Source organism: Sinohyriopsis cumingii, chromosome 6 (assembly GCF_028554795.1).
Source record: "Sinohyriopsis cumingii isolate HCF-2022 chromosome 6, ASM2855479v2, whole genome shotgun sequence".
Classification (NCBI taxonomy): domain Eukaryota; kingdom Metazoa; phylum Mollusca; class Bivalvia; order Unionida; family Unionidae; genus Sinohyriopsis; species Sinohyriopsis cumingii.
This window is the reverse complement of record NC_142966.1, coordinates 113,539,480-113,559,231: the sequence shown is the minus strand read 5'-3', so window position 1 is coordinate 113,559,231 and position 19,752 is coordinate 113,539,480. Positions and strand designations below refer to the sequence as shown.

The following is a 19,752-nucleotide window of genomic DNA, read 5'->3' as shown; positions in this document are numbered from 1 at the left end:
AGCCACACGGAGGACATTCAGTGATAATTATTTTATAAATACACGCACAATCATTGTATAATTAAATTTATGAAATTTAAAAAAAGAAGCAACAACAACAACAACTACAACAAAAACCGTAAATTCTTTTGGTTTCGATTGTTGATGTTTATTTAAAACTAAAAAAGGGGATATTTTTTACGACTGAATAAGTTGTATTGTCTGTTTTCCCATGTAATATTTACATCTAATTGTTTAGATGTTTACGAATCAGACATACATACATGAGCGTTTTTTAAAATGTGACCTCCAAATAAAGCTAAATAGCGGGTTTACCGTATTGCCATCTGGCTACTGAAGACAGGTCGTGGGCGTAGATATTAGAAGACATTTCAGTATATGTCTTTTATATATATTTAAAAAAAAACTAATCGGGCACTTTAAAAAAAAAATGATTATCGAAGTCATGGAAAGTGCGTAGGAAAGTAGACGTGATTGTTATTTTTCTCCGTCTGGTGATACAGAGGAAGCTATCAGTTCACGCCACCAGCATCAGTACCGCTTCTATCGATCAACATAGGACCAGTGTTACTGACACGCCAGTTAACCGCTCAGCTGTTGGGATATTAACATAGGATTGCACAACGCGTTGTGGTATGTGGAATAATAACCAACCTGTAGAAAGGGGTCATATTTCATGTATACAATCCAAATACAGGTGTTCGACATGAAGAGATCAGCTGTTCGACAGTTGAGACGGTTATTTAAAGAAATCGAGTTGAGTTGTGTCTCTCGTATGAGAGAGATTCCTCAAGCAGCGACGTAGCGGTGGTAGCGCCTGCTGGTAGCAATGGCTGATTCTTTCAAGCGCTTTTCGTAATGTTCAAACGCTGGAAAAAGTTACATCTGCACTTTGATAAATGGACTATTTTAGTAACTAGGTTCTTCTAAGCAACCAAAGACTCTGGATACGTAAGTAAACTACATTAGGCAGTTTAGCAAATAATTAATCCAGTTTCCAATGGAATGGCGTTATTTACTAAATGACCCGGCAGGTTGTATAAATTAATCGTTGTTTACTTTTCCAAAGAACCTAATCGAAATCTGCAAAGCACTTATATTGGAGACTCAAAGCGTTGCTTTGTTTATATTCGACATTAATAAAACATCTGTTTCGTACGGAATGAGCTAGAATCAGAGGATAAACGCATCAAGATTGTCCGGTTTAGAAAAGGAATCTCATTCGCAACAAAAAGAAAGGCCTTTGGACATATTTTATTATATAAGAAATATTTTATGAAGATATGGAAATTTTTGCAACGAAGCAAGCTGATACCATTTTTGCGGGATAAAAACGGAATGTGCGAGATTGGTTTATATTTACACTTGTCAATTTGTTCGCAGACAGACAGACATACTAGATGAAGGGATGCGGGTCCAGAATTTGTGTATTCTGCACTTTTTTCTGTGTCATTGTATCGTCCGAATCATGGCTGGAAACATAAATATAGGTAAGTTTTCATGCTAATATTTCTATATTCTGCCTATTCATCTTCCAATCCACAAATCAATGCGGCAAATTACTTCGCGCCAGCTGTCTGACTGTCCGTACATTGTCCACACACACATGTTGCTTTTCTCATTACATTTAGCAAGGAAAATACGTTACGCAATCAAGCTAATTTGCCATTAATTAATCATCTTTAAGTGACCGATCTTTATTCATAATTTCTGACCTCGAAATGAAATACAGTTGCTGAGTAATTTCATTCTAATTAGTTGTTAATGTGTCCATCGCTCATTAATACGATAGTTGTGTGCTGTATCCATGTTTCTGGTCGAACTTCACATCGTTGTTTGCATGCATTTTCAGTTGTCAGTCTTTAATCAAGTCCCATGATTATTCTCCGTGGCAACGTTATTTACATGTCTCTGTACGCGATCGATACGAGTCTCAGTCAGAGAATATGCAAACAAAGCGAATGTTATTATGGGGAATGATTTTTTAGCAGTCAGTAATTAACCCATCAACCAACGAGGTGTCATTAAATCATTATTTTATCCCCGTTTCCTATGTACTCATGCTAATCATACTTCCATCTCAGTATCACTATTCATATATAAGTATGGTCATCATTGCCACGAAAGAAACGCAAACATGACTAGACACTTTGACGACAATTTGATCATATTGATTTAGAAGTTTCTGTGTGTAAAGTGAAACAAATTTTAAAATATATTCGCACCAATACTACTACCACTGCGACTACGGCAATTACTTCATTTTAAAACGGAGGCAGCTGCTTCGCTAGATGCATCAAATATCAAAAAGTAAATTTCCATGACAATTTGACTTAGCAGTATAATACACTGCCACATACCCACGTGGTCTCCAGGTTCTAACGTTAGATAGTATTAACATATTTTATTCCTTTATATTTTTCCCAGAGACTGTGAAAAGTGATGAAACATGCTTTATCCAAAGAACCAGATTTGAACCTTGCTCATAAGTTCTTCGTTACCGTTGCCAAAGGCAAAAGCGCTAGCGTTAAATACTCAATAACAGTTGTTCTCAACATTTTTGGTCTGATAGCTGCAATAGTATGTCTGTACCACGTAATTAATATAATCAAGACAGGCTTTGATGTTATTATGGTGTAGTCATTACTTTTCCTCATCTAACTCTTCGAGAATGCTGCAAATGGACTACTTTGAAGCCAAAAAGCCACAGGTAGGCAAAACATGACTGAGCTATTCCTATGTCATCTTAAATGCTCTCATGAAGGAGATTGGAATTCACAGATCCAGAAACCGTGTCCAAAACGTGTCAGTGGTTTAAAGGTATATCAGTTATGTTAAGAAACTGTTTGATTTATTTCGTTCTAAAATTAGTTACAAGCAGTTATCGCCTGTATAGTATGACCGGAAAAAGTATTATATAAATGAAGATTTTAATGTATGCCGTATATACTAGCTTATAAGTTGGGTCCGACTCTAAAATACGTTGACCCTCATCTGCTGTATCATAATGCGTTGGCAGATCAGTGTCTATGTTGTCTGTTGTTCTGGTTACCCGTAACAAACTGCATAGACACAGAGCCATCGACGCATTATGCGACGGATTATCTTTCCTTGTGCAATTTCCAGTTGGACTCGACTCATTAGCGAGTATATATGGAAGCAAAAGGTTTTAAAGCAATGGCTTTCGGTCACTGAGTTTTAGTATACCACGTGTTATCTTTTCGTATTCGTCACTGACAGAATGCTGATAATTACACGACATGTTAGCTAAATATCGCGGAAAGTAGAGTTAGGTATGACGAACAATTTTGTACGGCAGTATTTTTTAACAAACCGCGATAATATCATTAAACTCGTAACAATGTCTCGGCAATTTCCGTACATTCCTTACTGACGGAAAGTACAGAAGTAACGGTATGGTGCAAAAGTACATGATACGCACCACCGGAAATACATACCGAAACTAAATCAACACAATCCAGAAGCACTGCATCACATGTTATGGTCAACTGTTTGCAAAAATACGTAGAAAGTATTTTAAATGGGTACTATATAATTGTATGTGAACAGATGAATGAGTTGTCTGATCTATACTGCAAGACGTTAGTGGTGGAGTATAGTTCAGAATGTAAGAATTTATTTTGTCCAAAATAATCGTACCAATCTTTTTATTTTATACTTTTTCTGCATAAGACTGAATAAGCAAAAGAAAAATCTACTAAAGTAAAGGAGCTTAATTTCTGCTAAATTCCAAAGTTAGTACACAAATCTCGTTAATTGTACACCCAGCAAAAACACAACAGTATTCATGCGCACATAGGACAGTCTAGCGACCTTAAACTTGGTAGCCGACCGCAGGCTCCAGTCCTTTGTTTGAATGAAACGTCATTTTGGTTTACTGCAAATTGAAATTTATAGTCATATTATCAATGACTGGGCATTGGAATAACTTTCCTATTTGTACTGAAATGGCCGGATTTTGTTTCTCTGCCAATCCAGGAAATGTATTGTTGAGTTATCTGCCATACAAGTCTTGTACGATGTACGTTTAGCTGGAGAGACCGACTTTAACATCAAGATGCACATCTGTTTTATTCTGTATAGATAGTTTGGAATTATAATGTGAAATTCTTTTGACTGAAATTTTTAAAGAGATGGAATCTTGAATAGACGATATTTTAAGCTGAATAAAAGTAATTAAAGTTAACTTCCTATTGCTACATCATACAATAATGTATTTGATGATATTAAATTCTCATTCATCCCTGTTGTTAAGAAAAGAGTGTGTATATTCATACTGATATAGCATTATGATATCCTTCAAATATATCACTTAAACAGTATCTTTACAATTTCCTCGTTTAATTTAATTTTCATAACATTTTACTGTGACCGCAAATTGAGATATGGCTACCTTTCCCGGATAAGTTATACTTCCGTGGCTTCATTCGAATCTGTAATCTCTCATCATAAAGTTTACACTTAAATAAATATTGTTACAAAACAAAATATAATTCTTAACGGCTGACCTTTTTATCGATTAAATATGAACATATTGAATAGCCTTTAAATTATGGAAATCTTTTATTATAGTTCCTGATTCGATTGAAACTGAATTAAAGTCTATAGAGATCTGAACAATCTGAATATATATTAAATTTACATTATATTGTGTTGAAAATAATGAACTCTGAAATATATGCGAGTTTCAACCACTAATTTGTTATAAACGATATGCCACATTTTATTTCATTTTGACTGAAAACACTGAATGACTGTCGATTTTGAAATATTCAGACAAGTTGTTTGGTATGTCCTCCGGGTTTTTATTAGTGCATACATGAAGTTATATCATATTCGCTATTACAACCCACCAAAACAAGTTGAGTTTTGGTCAGAGTGTCTTCTACACTTCTTTATTAAAGAAATTTTTTCAATCCCCTCCAGTTTATTTAAAATTAGTCTTTTACAAGATGATATGACCTCTCCCGTAGCCTAGAGGTTATAGCGTCCGCCTCGGATGTGGAAGGTCGTGGGTTCGATCCCCGGCCGAGTCATACCAAAGACATAAAAATGGGATTAACAGCTGTCTTGCTGGACGCTCAGCATTATGAGCTAAGTGTTAGAACTGGTCGGCTTGGTGTCAAGATAATGTGACTGGGTGGGACATCATGATACACGTCTGCGCTATGATGCCCTAGTGCTAGGCATCACTTTAAACTGCCACATTGCAGACATTGTAGCTATACGTTAAAAATCCAAATATCACACAGACACAGACACACACACACACACACACACTTTTACAAAATGAAAAGGTGCGTAAGGTACTCTTAACTGTCATAAAGAACAGTTCGATTAATCTTGTCTCTCCATTCTATGCAAATACAAACTGAACATTAATGTTAAAAGGTTTCCCAAATTTTGATGTGAAGGGTTAGGGAGCATAGAGTACTATGTTGATGGAAAAGTTTCGAGGCAAACTTTTTTTTTTTTTTCGGGGGTGAAGAGAACAGTAATATTTCCTTCAATTTTTACATTTCTTATTAATCGAGTTCCGACAAGTGTGTCTACGGATTTAATAATGAAGTAAAGTTTTCCAAGCTTCTGTCGTGAGAGTTTTTAAATTATAATTATAACACTGTAACACAGGAATTATTTGTATGTTTTACATAAGCAAATATTCATCAGCAAATTGACTTATTCGATATTCCGTCTGCTTGATAGCTGCTTCTTTGATCTTTTGATCGAATTTGGATACTGCAATTAATAGTTCCACGAAGACACTTAAATGATATGGCGAAAGAGGAATACCTTGTCTAACATATATCTTAATTTAGGAAAAGAAGTGCAAACGGTGTCAGTTATTTAGCACACAGATTGTATGATCTTTATAAAGGTTGAAGTCAACGTTTGTAATACTTCTGCTGTAAATTCTGAAAGCATTTTCAAAATCAAGCAAATATAATACACATGGAGTATCTTTATCTTCTGTACATTCCAAAAGATAGAAAATTAGTTTAGTACATTTGTCTTTAGCCTATCCTTTTACCAGTCCTTCTTGAGTGTAATTTTCTGTTTTATGTAAACTTGGTTTCACATGATGTTCCATGACAGAAGATGTAATTTTAACATCTGCGTTTTAAGAGTGATATTGGTCGCTAATTTTATAAAAAGAGATTAAAGTTTCTATTTCTGGAACTATTAGCGAACTATTATGACAGCCCATACATCGATATCTCAGTCAATATCTTGTCATTAGACCAGAAATATTTGATGCAAATCGTCTGTAAATCCGTCCGAACCATCTGATTTTTCATGATCTACATCTTAAGAGCACCGTGGCATTCCTGTAGGAATCACTAGTTCAAACAACGTTTATTTTCGCTAGTTTCTGAGATTTTAATATTCATCTTTGAACGTACCTTTTAAACTTTGACCTCTCAAACCTTGACCTCTAAAATCTTGTAGTTGTAAAGTTGAGATTACTTATCCGTAACATTAGTTGCAAGAACAGTTTAAATACATTGCCAATTTGGTATGGAGACATTTCCGCATGTGCATCCCTGTACGTTTAACGGTAATATTTTTTAAAAAGTAAACATATCTAATCAGTTTTAGTGATGTGTCGGAAACTACTAAAGCGAAATGCGTATTCTAGCAGTTGTTAAGTTTAATGTTTTAGTAATTAGTAATTAACATAATATTATTTCAGCACTACTAACAACTAAATTAATTTTTTAAAATGAGTTTTGTCATGCTCATTTGAAGTCACATGCCCATGATACATTGTGTAATGGTCAAGTGCTAAACTTTAAAGTTATAACGTTTTACATTCAGACAGTAACATTAACTTTACTGGGATATGCAAAGTATCCAGGGGTAGTTCTGCTTGTGAGTATGCCGGGTACTGGACTGTATGCAGAGGTTGTTATATTCATTCGTTGGTATTCTGGGTAATACGCTGTATCCAGAGGTACTTCTATTTTGGGGTATGTCGGGTATTACGCTGTATCCTTAGGTAGTTCTGTATGTGGGTATGCCGAACAATACACCCTATCCAGATTTTACTTCTAATTTTGTCACTTCATCTCGAACAGCGAGAATATCAAAGCGAACTATGATGTAAGGATACCTTTGGTTTCCGTCAGTTGGACTATGAACTATGGAATCAGAATGACTGCATTGAGTTTTCAGACATCTTAAGCTTGGTAGGGAAGACCTTCCTTATATTTTAATATGTTTCACTTGGTTGGCCGTTGTCTATAAAGAGACATATTCCTCAACATCAACATATATTTCTGACACCGCAGCTCTCACAGGATAATCCCACTGGTTTCATTCCAGATCTTTTCCTCTAAGTTTAAGACCGATTTTGTCTTATGAATCACCATCAACTCGTTATTTGCGTATCCTGCAAAGTTTTCAATTGTGGGCACTCTCTCCTACTTAGGCCTGTACGCAATACAGAAGTTTGCGAAGCATTGTGCTGTGTTGGCAAGGCTTCATATGTAGCATCACGTGATAAAACGAGTAGTTGAGTAACAGATTTTGGGGAGGTTTCCTTGAATAGAAATTGTATGGCAAGCTTAAATAAAAATTGTGTGGCAGGTGGGTCACCAACCGTCATAATGAATCCTGGTTACGAACTGAACGTTCATTGAAGGTCACAACGTACACAGTACAACCAACTGTTTGCTGAATCATACAGCAAAACAGCAAAGTTTATTTCCTTTTCACAAGAGCCGAAACAAAACACGATTATCGTAGTAAATCTAAAAAATATATCAAACTCTATGTTAAAACATTCAATGTAACAGCATTCTCAAGGACCAATTAAGACTTGTCAACACTCAGCAATCACAATGGGAGACAGCATCGCCTATTGTCATTTGATTCATAAAGATGATTATAGATGATGCATAGAAACTTACTGGCATGTAAAATGATAGGCATTCGACTTGGCAAGAGACTTTCCAAGTTATTTTACAATTGATCCTTTCACAGCCTCCACTGGCCCAGTTGCAGCACAATAAATCATTACATTATAGAGTAAGTATACTTCGTTTGTCGCGTAAAAGGTATTTGAATTTAAAGATGCATCGTGTGCATACAGTAGGAAATTTTGCTTGTTGCATGAATTGTCCACCGACAAATGACGTCATCCTGACACACCAAGCCCCCCCCCCCCCCCCGCTCTAGAACAACGTCAGTTCATTATATATATTGAGAATCACTCATAATTCGCCGTTGAGAAGTTTTCGGTCTACTGGGGATGCAAAGATGTGAAGATACGTAGTGTTCTAAGCGCTTGTGTGTGTGTGTGTGTGTGTGTGTGTGTGTGTGTGTGTGTATGAGAGAGAGAGAGAGAGAGAGAGAGAGAGAGAGTAAATGTAATTATGAGCCATCATCAGTTCAGTGTGTAAGAGTGCACCGAATTAAGGACGATGCTAGTCATTTTGTAAAAAGGAGTATTTAATTTAAAATTACCTGAACAATACACCATCCTTCTAAAAGTTACACCCTATCACGTGAATAAATACCGCTATTCCACATAGAACTAGTCATCATTACAAGAATCATTTTATTATAATTTTATAACGTTACTGTAAGTATATTAGAATAATGAAAGATAATACATCATGTTTAAATACTCCGTCTAATTCATAATGCCCACAGTTCAAAAGCTTGGCTTGAGGAAGGCGTCGAGCGTTGTCTGTTTTGTCTTAACATCTTTCTGTAACTAATGTAGTAACGTGGCTTGTGTTAATGACTCCATTTTTATGCCGCAGCCGCTCATCTTTAGCAATTGCGAAGTTTTTTTTTCGTCTTAAAACATCAGGGTGTGTTATACCAGTGACAGATGGCACGGAACAAATATTCTCGTCATCATATTCATTGCTTTTATCATCGGCCTGATTGCATTCGTGTACACAAATGAGTCACAGTTAGATACTAATCAGAAAAATATAACGTTTCTTAAATGGCTTACCTACAAACATTTAATAATTAATGATTAGCCTTACACGCCGTCTCAAAATCAGTTTCACTTTTGTATATGTGTTCAAAAGTGGAGAAGCTAACCTAATGATAACCTAATGACTTGGTGAACTCAGAGGGTTCCAAAAAAAAAAGGGAATAAAAGCACACAACTATAGATTCTTCTATAAAAATGGCCATCGGCCGTAGCCGTCTCCTCTAATAGAAAGTTACAACTGCCAACAACACCACACCGTTCGCAACAACACACCACCAAGTTTCCCCCAAGGACGATATATCAGCTTAAAATATTGCCTTGTGCGTGCCAAATTGAACTCAAGCTCAAGTGTAGAAACAAGAGAATACTGACGTAGAAATGGACGTGTCTAATTTGTCAGCAAATTCTCAGACGCCAAGACTATTACTTTGAAGTGTTCATCAACAGGAATTACTTACAATATCAATCAAAGGGTATGAGGGGCAAGCAAATGCGCCATATACTTTCTGGCATGCGAAACAACTTACTTTAGATACATTTTATTTTTTCAAAGAAATTGGTTTTAGGTACCGAAAGAACAACTCAAAAGTTATATAAAAATAAGGCCAACACTACACTCGCCAGCCATATTTAACTCGGGCAGACACTCAGTCTATTCCCGAACGTGTTTGCAGCCCATGGGGTCAAATCAAAGGCGGACGGACAAGGAGCGTGAGCAGGAAAAGACATCGACTACCAATGATCCGAACATAGCGAATTTGGCGTGATGTTTTTCGTTATACCCATCGTGAAACAGTTTAATTGCTTTCAGTTCAGACCGCTCTGGTGGCCTAATGATTAGAGGATCAGCCTCGGATGCGGCAGGTCGCGGGTTCGAACCCCGGCCGAGTCATACCAAAGACTTACAAAAATGGTACTAACAGCTGCCTCGCTTGGTGCTCAGCATTAAGAGGTTAGTGTTAGGACTGGTCGGCCTTTGTGTGAGGATAGTGTGACTGGATGGGACATTATGCTACATGTCTGCGGCCCCAGTGCTAGACATCACTATGAACTTTCACAGTGCAGACATCATAGCGATATGACTGAATATTTTTAAAGCTACGTTAAAAATTTAAATCACACTCATACACCTTTCATTTCAGCCTGAGTCCTCTCGCTATTAATAATTTGTATTACTCGTATTATTATTATCTCTCCGCAGCTCTTTCATATCTTATTTTCTCGTAGCTGAAATTTTATCCGGACATAGGGAATAGAAATTGTTAAAACAAGTCCGCGCATCGTTTAGATGCAAATGATTGATTTCAATTCGTTGTAAAGACGAAGCAAGCAGGAAAGTAGACGAGTTTTAGCGATTCAAGCTTCAAATTGTTTCCTATCTGCACTCTATTCATACATGCAAACTCTAATATAAAATATGCGGTTAATTCTTCTGCAATGTGCTTCTTTTTCTTCGTTTGGACCTTGGCACACACATTTGTGTGTGTGTGTGTGTGTGTGTCTTCTTTCTTGTCTCTAGATGAAGACCTCTTTTAGGTCAGATGAATGGAAACTTGTATTCCGCCCCGTTTTGGCAGCTTCCTGTCATCTTAAGGATGCAAGGTTTACCAAATTACTAAACGTTTACATGGCATTAAATTAATTCAATTAAAACTGCCCTTCTCACTATCTTCCTGTCCCTATCTACCTGTCCCTATCTACCTGTTCGGCGTAGCTGACTACTGTATTAATGTAGATGTCGTGCCTCGCTCATCTCATCCGTGTTTTCATTTAATGTACGTCTCGTGGACAGGAGTCAGATATATGTCTTTTATTAACTTAATTGACAATGTGTGTGCAAGTGTGTCTGAGTGTTTTGAGGCATTCTTAAGGCATATGTTATCAGCGAGTCAGCGTTCGCGAAATCAATGGCCAATTCCGACTGGAGGCTACAGGCTTACTTAAGTAGTACGATTTAGTTCTATTTACTGGCTGTGATGCTAGTAGAGATAAGTGTCTGTCTGTTTGTCTGTCTGAGTCGAACATAAATTTTCATAGACAAGAACTGACCGTGTTAAAGATTGTCGCTAAACTGTTATACTATAGCCAGTACTAATTAGTGTTGTTTTGTGTTGGCCTTAGGATTGTTTAGCAAGAAAGCCATTTCATATACCAGTTCTGTGGATGTTCTCAAATTTTGATTTGCCCAAGGTGTAAGAATTAAGCGAAGAATTATAGTTCTAACAGCTTCAAATCTCCGTGAATCCAGTGACGCTCTTGATATTGAAATTAAAAGGAAACATATCCAGATTCCATGTTATCTGATGCCAGACTAAACTAAACGTTTCGCTACTAATTTAGAGGAAATGATGTTACTTTATTGATATATTGATTCCACATTCATGGCTCTTTTTATGTTGTGCTCAAAATCGTTTAAAATTTAAGTTGGGGTAAATACACATCCAACTGAATTCTTAATTTTCACACTTATGAGAGCCATGTATACATCATTTTTGGTTTGATAAATTTCAGTTTTAAATGTTGCTTCCTGCACTGATTAAACTACTGTCACTTTTTTAAAAAAATTATTTTAAATTTATATCATTATTTAGATTTTTTAATTTTATTTGTATATTCGAGTTGGTACACCGAGCTCTCGTCTTCAGTCACTGAATCACGATTGCAACTTTGTATTATAAACATAGGCACCAAACGCTTTGCCATGTCGTGTATTTATTTAAAATGTCGCATATCACAGGTGCCTTTCTGACGTCATGTCTTGAATCGGACACTACTTAAACTCAGCCTAAACACTACTTGAGAAACAAGATGGCGGCAGACATGTGTTTATTATTTTGAGCCTTTATTTCTCGTATAAATATGTTAAAAATAATCAGCTTTATTTTAAAAATAATTGTCACGAATATCATTGCCTATTCAAATGTAAAGATCAGAATAAGTTCCCGAAATTCCACTTTAGGATATACTTTTTTTACGAACATTAAGATAAATATATTCAGCATGTACTGTGAACACTATTGATACACTCAAAATGTACTGTAAACACTATTGATACACTCAACCTATACTGTAAACACTATTGATACACTTAACATATATTGTGAACACTATTGATACACTCAAAATGTACTGTAAACACTACTGATACACTCAACATGTACTGTGAACACTATTGATACACTCAAAATGTACTGTGAACACTATGATACACTCAATATGTACTGTAAACACAACTGATACACTCAGCATGTACTGTGAACACTATTGATACACTCAAAATGTACTGTAAACATTACTGATACACTCACAATGTACTGTAAACACTATTGATACACTCAAAATGTACTGTGAACATTGAGACACTCAACATGTACTGTGAACACTATTGATACACTCAAAATGTACTGTGAGCTTTATTGATAAACTCATAAAGTACTGTGAACACTATTGATACACTCAACATGTCCTGTAAACACTATTGATACACTCAACATGTACGGTGAACATTATTGATACACTCAAAATGTACTGTGAACACTACTGATACACTCAACATGTACTGTGAACACTATTGATACACTCAACATGTACTGTGAACACTACTGATACACTCAACATGTACTCTAAACACTATTGATACACTCAACATGTACTCTAAACACTATTGATGCACTCAACATGTACTGTAAACACTATTGATACACTCAGCATGTACTCTCAACACTAAGAACACTATATTTACCTTTTAAAATATGAAACATAATTGAAAATCTCTCTAATTAAATTCTGTGATCAAAAACATTTTCCACCCTTATAAAACATGCAAAGTTATACACGTTCAAAATAGAGATTATCGGAAAATGTATGTTGCAATGATGTCACACAAACACACAATGGATTATAACTTGTGGGTGAAGGTGACTCATCGATCTGACGACAGAGAACGGACGAAAATTGACCGCAAAAGAATGGACGAAAACTGACCGCAAAAGAATGGACGAAAACTGACCGCAAAAGAATGAACGAAAACTGACCGCAAAAGAACGGACGAAAACTGACCGCAAAAGAATGGACGAAAACAAACTACATTTGAGGAGTAATACTCTCAAGAAAGAGTTGTCTTTTCTAATATTTTATTACAAATATCATCTAACCCTGCATGATGTACATATATGCTGTGTCATTGCAGTCTATATTATCGCGGCAAACGGGATTTTCCGAATAATTTTGGACACGCGCCGTCTTGCGGTTGTTTACATATGCAAAGCTGTAGCCAGCAAGGACGCAAATATCTTAGATCATAATTTTCTCTAAATTGTCAATATTTTTTTATACGTTTACATTGCAAAACAATAGACGTCACTGTTTGCAAAGTGCATGCAGTTCATTGGATCATCTTATACAAAACTCCAGTCGAACTTTGCTATACCTGCATTGGCTTTGATTACGAAATATATTCAGTATATCGTCTGATGTTTGATGATTATAGATCATATACTGATGGTGACGTACATGTCAACACAAGGTTAAGCTTGGAATTTCATTCATGCTAGCCAGTATGAACCAAAATTGACAAAATGTTGCTTATTATCATACTTATCATACATAAATGGGAATACAATAACAGTTAAAAATTCTCGAAATCAGTACTATTTCAATACTATATATATATATATATATATATATATATATATATATATATATATATATATATATATATATATATATATATATATATATATATATATATATTAGTAATAGTGGTATTTAAATATTTATATACTATTTGTACAGTTTGATAAATATTGATATGCTATTTTTACAGTTTGATTAGCTATTGCTATGCTGATCTATGTTGTTCTATTTTGATTAGTTATCGCTATGTTGTGCTATTTTTATTAGATACAGGAGTGCAAGCTGTACTCAATAGCAGGAAGAAAGATGTATCTTCAAGTATATATATGATAGTGTATCGTACACTAACTAATGCTTACGTAGATCCATAGGAAAGAGTACGTAGCATGTAGCAGATGAATCCGACTTTCAGAATGGATTGATTTTTTTCCTTTGTCTTAATCTTTGGTATGCGAAATTGCAGTTTGGGGTCAAAACGGCCGATTTACCAAAAACGTTATGACTGAACAGCCATTGTCATTACCAGGCCCGTTTGTAATGGCACAACCGTCTGATCTCTCATCAGAGACATGTATCTCAAACTGGAACAATTAATGTTTAATGCGAAACAGCAAATTCAGTCTGGAAACAGTGACAATGTTGCTCCAAGGGCTTTGCAGTCAGACAAATCTAATATCATCTAATACCATGAAAGTGTATCAGAAAATATTCTCGAGGGTATCCATGGAGGAAATATATGCATGCATATGCAACGTTAAGACTTTGTCCTTATTCTACGCTTAGAAAATTAATGAGTAAATTTCTAGCGACATGCGCATGTGCCATGCGGAAACAGGGTCATCATGGTACCAATCCAAATCACCGGGCATGAGTTCCAATAAGTTGTCCTTTGTTTAGCTAATTTAAAAATCCATTTGAACTCGAGATGTTCGTTTTGCCCTCCCCCATCCAACCCCTAACCCCCTCAAAGATGGATTGATGATGTACGTTCTGCACTGTTGGCGAAGGAATCATTAGCCATGTTCCAGTCATATACGTCTGCCCTGCAACCACAAGTCCGGCATTTGGTAGACTGTGTCCAGAAACAATAATAACAAATTACAGACTTAGTCAATTCGACGATGTTCCTAAAAGTGAGCGATAGTTCGGCATAGATTCGAGTGACGTTTTATGAACTTATTTCCTGTAAATCGTGCAAGAAGAATAAAAATATCCAGCGATAATGCCGTCGCCGTAAAGCAAAACTTAAAGAGGAGCCAGTGAAACGTCAAGAAGAGCGGATACATACGTAGGAGAGCGATGGGGTGAGGAAGCTGAGTTGGCACACCAAACTGAGCCCAAACAACCGGAACATTTCTTAGAATAAGTATTCTTTACCTTTAGATTGTAAAATTATGCATTGCAAACGCTAACATTTTATCAAAGTGTAACAGTTTATGACAACTTTACCATCTCTAAGTCTGATAGGCAATTTTTCTCTTTAGCTAACAATGAACGAGTACCGATCATTGATGTTGTACATTGTGAAATTTCTTTGGGTAGTGACAGAATACACACAAGAGATTTTATAATGTACCAAACTTCTGTTAAAGAATCGCAGGAGTCGAATTTCTACATCAGAACGGTGCATCATTTGAGTTCAGTTATGGAATATTATCTATTGACCTCACGTGCCAACCTATTGCTTACGTATCCACAACGTTACCCTAGAGCTGCAAGTGGTAACAGTGGCTTAGTAAAGGTCTCAACACTGCCAGATATTGTTACTGGTTTGACAGTTGTACGTTGCGCCTGATTAAAATGGGCTTCTAAAAGGCAATGCCACGAGTAAAATAGAAAATAATGGAGTTTTGCATGGTATCTATAACTCGACCGACTCTATCAGAAAAATCAAACAAGGTTTAAACATAGAGAAGTTTGCATATTTGTCTGCAAACGACAGGGTTAACTCTTTAGAAAGGTAGGGAGTGCAACATGATGCTGTCACTTAAATTCAAATAGGTGAGCCTTGCAAACAGTGCAAAAAGGCTTTCAGGAAGTAATATAACATAGGGACAATTTAAATGCAGGCCAGAAAACAAAACTTTTAGATAAAAGTCGGTATGTGTTTGTAGGGAAAATGGTAAAATGCAATGTTGTAACACATTGAAACACATAATATAAGCTGACACAAATAACTTACCAATTCCGCATTGAGCTTATAAAATGTTCCCTAGACAGAGGAAGGCATTGAAGTGTATATTGTAAAATATGCTAGACCAAGGTGCTGTACAATAAGCTAGTTTTCCATGATTGGAGGGGGACACCAGATTAGAGAGCTTCTAATAAAAACAATAACCGCCATCGTTTCATACTTCATTTTCGAAAACTAAATCGTTGCGCTGAACTTGACGCCATCTCATTAGGCTCCTTGCGCAGGAAAAATGTCGCAATTAAAAGGATAGGAGTGCGCAGTCAGCATTATTTTCTACTCTTCACCTTGAGCGTGTATTCTATCAGGTTCAACTTGAAAAGAAACATCTACGGCGGTTTCAATCAGGTTTAAATTTTGAAACAGAACATATACGGCGGTTTCAATCAGGTTTAAATTTGAAACAGAACATATACGGCGGTTTATATCAGGTTTGAATTTGAAACAGAACATATACGGTGGTTTCAATCAAGTTTAAATTTGAAACAGAACATATACGGCGGTTTATCTCAGGTTCAGATTTGAAACAGAACATATAAGGCGGTTTATATCAGGTTGAAAATCAAACGAAACATCAACAATATACAGCACGACATGTTACATAAAACATTTTGATTTCGACGTCTTCACATAAGATTACGTAATAGTATATCTACGTTCCAGCGTATCATGGAAGCTTAACTTCTATGTTTGGCTGGAAAGTGAATCAAGTGTTAATGTATGACGTCATTGTGTTCAGCGAAATATTTCGTGGGTTTTATTATTACACGTATTGGATAGACCGAGAAAGTTTACTAAAATTACATCTCCAGAAATGCCATTTTACTGAGAGAAAAAATTATAACTTATGACACGTTGTTAGTACTGCTTCATCTTATCCGATCCAAAAACATTTGAACATGGTAAAGATTTAACCGACAACATTTGTTGGACTCGGGGGATATAATAACATTCATTAATAACGATTGTAGTTTTGTTTCACCGCTGTAGGCACTAGCCAAGAAATATTTAGACTTGTGCATAAAATCATGAATACACATGTTTTCAGTTTTTTAAAGAAGAAAGTCGTTTCTCCTGCAATCCTTGGATATCTTCAGTTCGACCAACATTTCAAGATTTAAAAGGACGCAATGTCCTTTGTTTTAGGGGCAGTACTTTGCCAGTAACAAGATGGTGTTGTACGAGTCATTTATGGGTCGAGTTCAAATGCAAACTACACAGATCCAGATCAGCTGTCGCACAATAAGCCGGTACATTTGGGTCTGCGCAGTTTGTTAGGAGTTATCGGTAGACTCTAATCTGCAAGTGCATTATGCTACAGCAGATCAGGATCTGTGTTGTTGCAGATTGCCCCTACTTATAAGCGAGTATGCAGAGAGATCTTTATCACTATCTGAATAAAACTACAGAGAAGTAATGTCTAGTATCATTAGTCGAAAGTACGACTTTTGTTCGCTTTCGACCACGTGTGTGAACCATGCTGCGCAGACGTAGTTACTTGACATAAAACAAGCGGTTGGGAAATTCGCTTGGTGAATATCAACGCTTCAGTTATATAAACTGGATTTACCAGAAGATAGACAACAAGAATGCTGACGCGGTCAATCGTTGAAAATTATGGTCAAAACTTTAACAGTGATTCTGAGGCAGAAGTAGATTAGTGCTCTGTTGCATTTATGTACAGTTCTGGAAACGTAACGAAGTGTAAACGTCGTGGAACATTGCATGCATGTAGCTCCGAATGAAAATGTTGCAGCAACTCCAAACTATGGAACCATGAAAAATCAAAATCAGAGAAGCGAATGACCATTAATACATTAACATAATTAATTTTCTAGAAACATAAATATTAGCAAAGAATTCTGAAGGAGAATTCGATGCTCTATGTCCCAGTAGTGTTTTGTCTTCCCTGATTGAATGCTCTTCCGAACAAAGACGAGCATTCGAAAGAAGAAACAAAAAACAATACAATCATATCATTATAGTTTCTAAATTTAAAAGCAGATGTCCAAACAATACGAGCAGACAAGAGTTTGTTTAAAGACGACTTATAATTGATTATTTCCTTTTCTCACTGTCGGCCTATGTATTTTGCGGAGTGTATTAGGTAAAAAGAAGTAGATTCCACTTGAAACATGTCTGAAAAAGTAATTAATAGAAATTCAAATCTCTGAAACTGATTTAAATATTGTATTGAGAGTAAGAAAACCAGTATCTCTTATCGCACAGGCAGCTTTTCTCAGACTTATTTTACTCTTCAGCTTTAGAATTATTTAACTGAGCTTTCTTTTATGGTTTCTAAGTAAGCGAATGGCTTAAAAGGGAACATTACCACGTTCATTTCCGCTCTAACTTTCTGCAAGGTTTGCAATTATCGCATTGTTTCATAATTTACCTAGGTTTTTGTTTTTCCAACAAATATATTATCATTGGCGCATTGAATACATTTGATATTCGGGATTTCGATTCGAAACGCCTTCTCAACCAATTTCTATTTTCCTCTGAAATCTGTTTTGTTTTTTACCAGTATGTTTGGTTCTGTTAGATTTGAAGAAAAACAATGGTCACGATCACATTTTTTTAATACTACATTTTAATTTTTGCACTTAAATTCTAAGTTTCTTTTACCCATGGTTGCTTTGTACTCTTGTATTCCCGATAATACATTTTTTGTCTTAAAGGGATGGTTACGACTATTGTACTAGAGAATAATGGTTACGACTATTGTACTAGAGAATAATGGTTACGACTATTGTACTAGAGAATAATGGTTTCGACTATTGTACTAGAGAATAATGGTTACGACTATTGTACTAGAGAATAATGGTTACGACTATTGTACTAGAGAATAATAGTTACGACTATTGTACTAGAGAATAATGGTTACAACTATTGTACTAGAGAATAATGGTTACGACTATTGTACTAGAGAATAATGGTTACGACTATTGGACTAGAGAATAATGGTTACGACTATTGGACTAGAGAATAATGGTTACGACTATTGTACTAGAGAATAATGACCATAAATATTCATGTTATCATTTAAATAGCGGTTGTCATCATATATCGAAAGAAAAATGTTTTTGCGACATTATATATTTCGCGATGGTAGGATCTAATTAGATTAAATTCTTGATAACGTATCGTTTGTGTAAAAAGATAGCTTTGCAACAGTCTATCGTATTACACTTGTATGATTGTTTGACCTACCTCAGCTCAAAAACATATTGCTTACCTCCAAGACCGCAAACTTCTTCTATAGGAATATCGTTAATCTCCTCTGCTAACAATGGTTCAACAGTGTTAGCTTATTGTACTGAACATATGCTATTACATTTGCAATTAGATCTGTCATAAAACGGAATATCTGATTCGTGTCACCGTACACATAGTCTGTTTCAACGTCAGTGCACAAACAATCTGCATCGATCATGAAAAATGTCGTTTTATCATCATGCTAAATCTTATCTGAAATATAAGTCACACAGAACTATCTTTTATCCCTCGAAACTTGACTGGTTTAGGTATTTTTGTTGTTTGGTTTTTAACCAAACTAATACCATATTTTCCCCACAGGTTAACGAAAACTTCTGTTTTTTTCTTTTTCTTCAAATTCGTTACTAGATTTCTGTCTCAGTGATGTGCTAAGATCCATGTATGGTTTTCACCATGGTGCATGGTTGAATATAACTCCTCTGTATATCTATTTTAGCTTTTTCTTATTCGGATAAGTAAATTCAGATTACGGATGTGAATAATAACCCATTCTTTGTGCTTTTACATTTCTTATATATATATATATATATATATATATATATATATATATATATATATATATATATATATATATATATATATATATATATATATATATGATAATTTATAAACTAATAGTATTATACCATTTTTATCTTATATCAGTTTATTCGGAAATGGTATTAAACAT

General features: G+C 35.5%; 1 protein-coding gene across 6 annotated transcripts in view; it reads left to right on the top strand.

The window, feature by feature from the left end:
* The first annotated feature begins 555 nt into the window (after positions 1 to 555).
* The window catches only part of LOC149797748 (glutamate receptor ionotropic, kainate 2-like), a 97,933-nt gene continuing 78,736 nt past the window's right edge, over positions 556 to 19,752 (top strand). For 4 of the 6 annotated variants that reach the window (XM_089962696.1, XM_089962694.1, XM_089962695.1 and 1 more), the window contains exon 1: positions 556 to 1,490. In XM_089962696.1, coding sequence (XP_089818822.1) covers positions 1,409 to 1,490 — 82 coding nt within the window. In that variant the 5' untranslated portion in view covers positions 556 to 1,408. The remainder of the gene's footprint in view (positions 1,491 to 19,752) is intronic. The other 2 variants (XM_089962692.1, XM_089962691.1) reach the window with 2 other exon arrangements.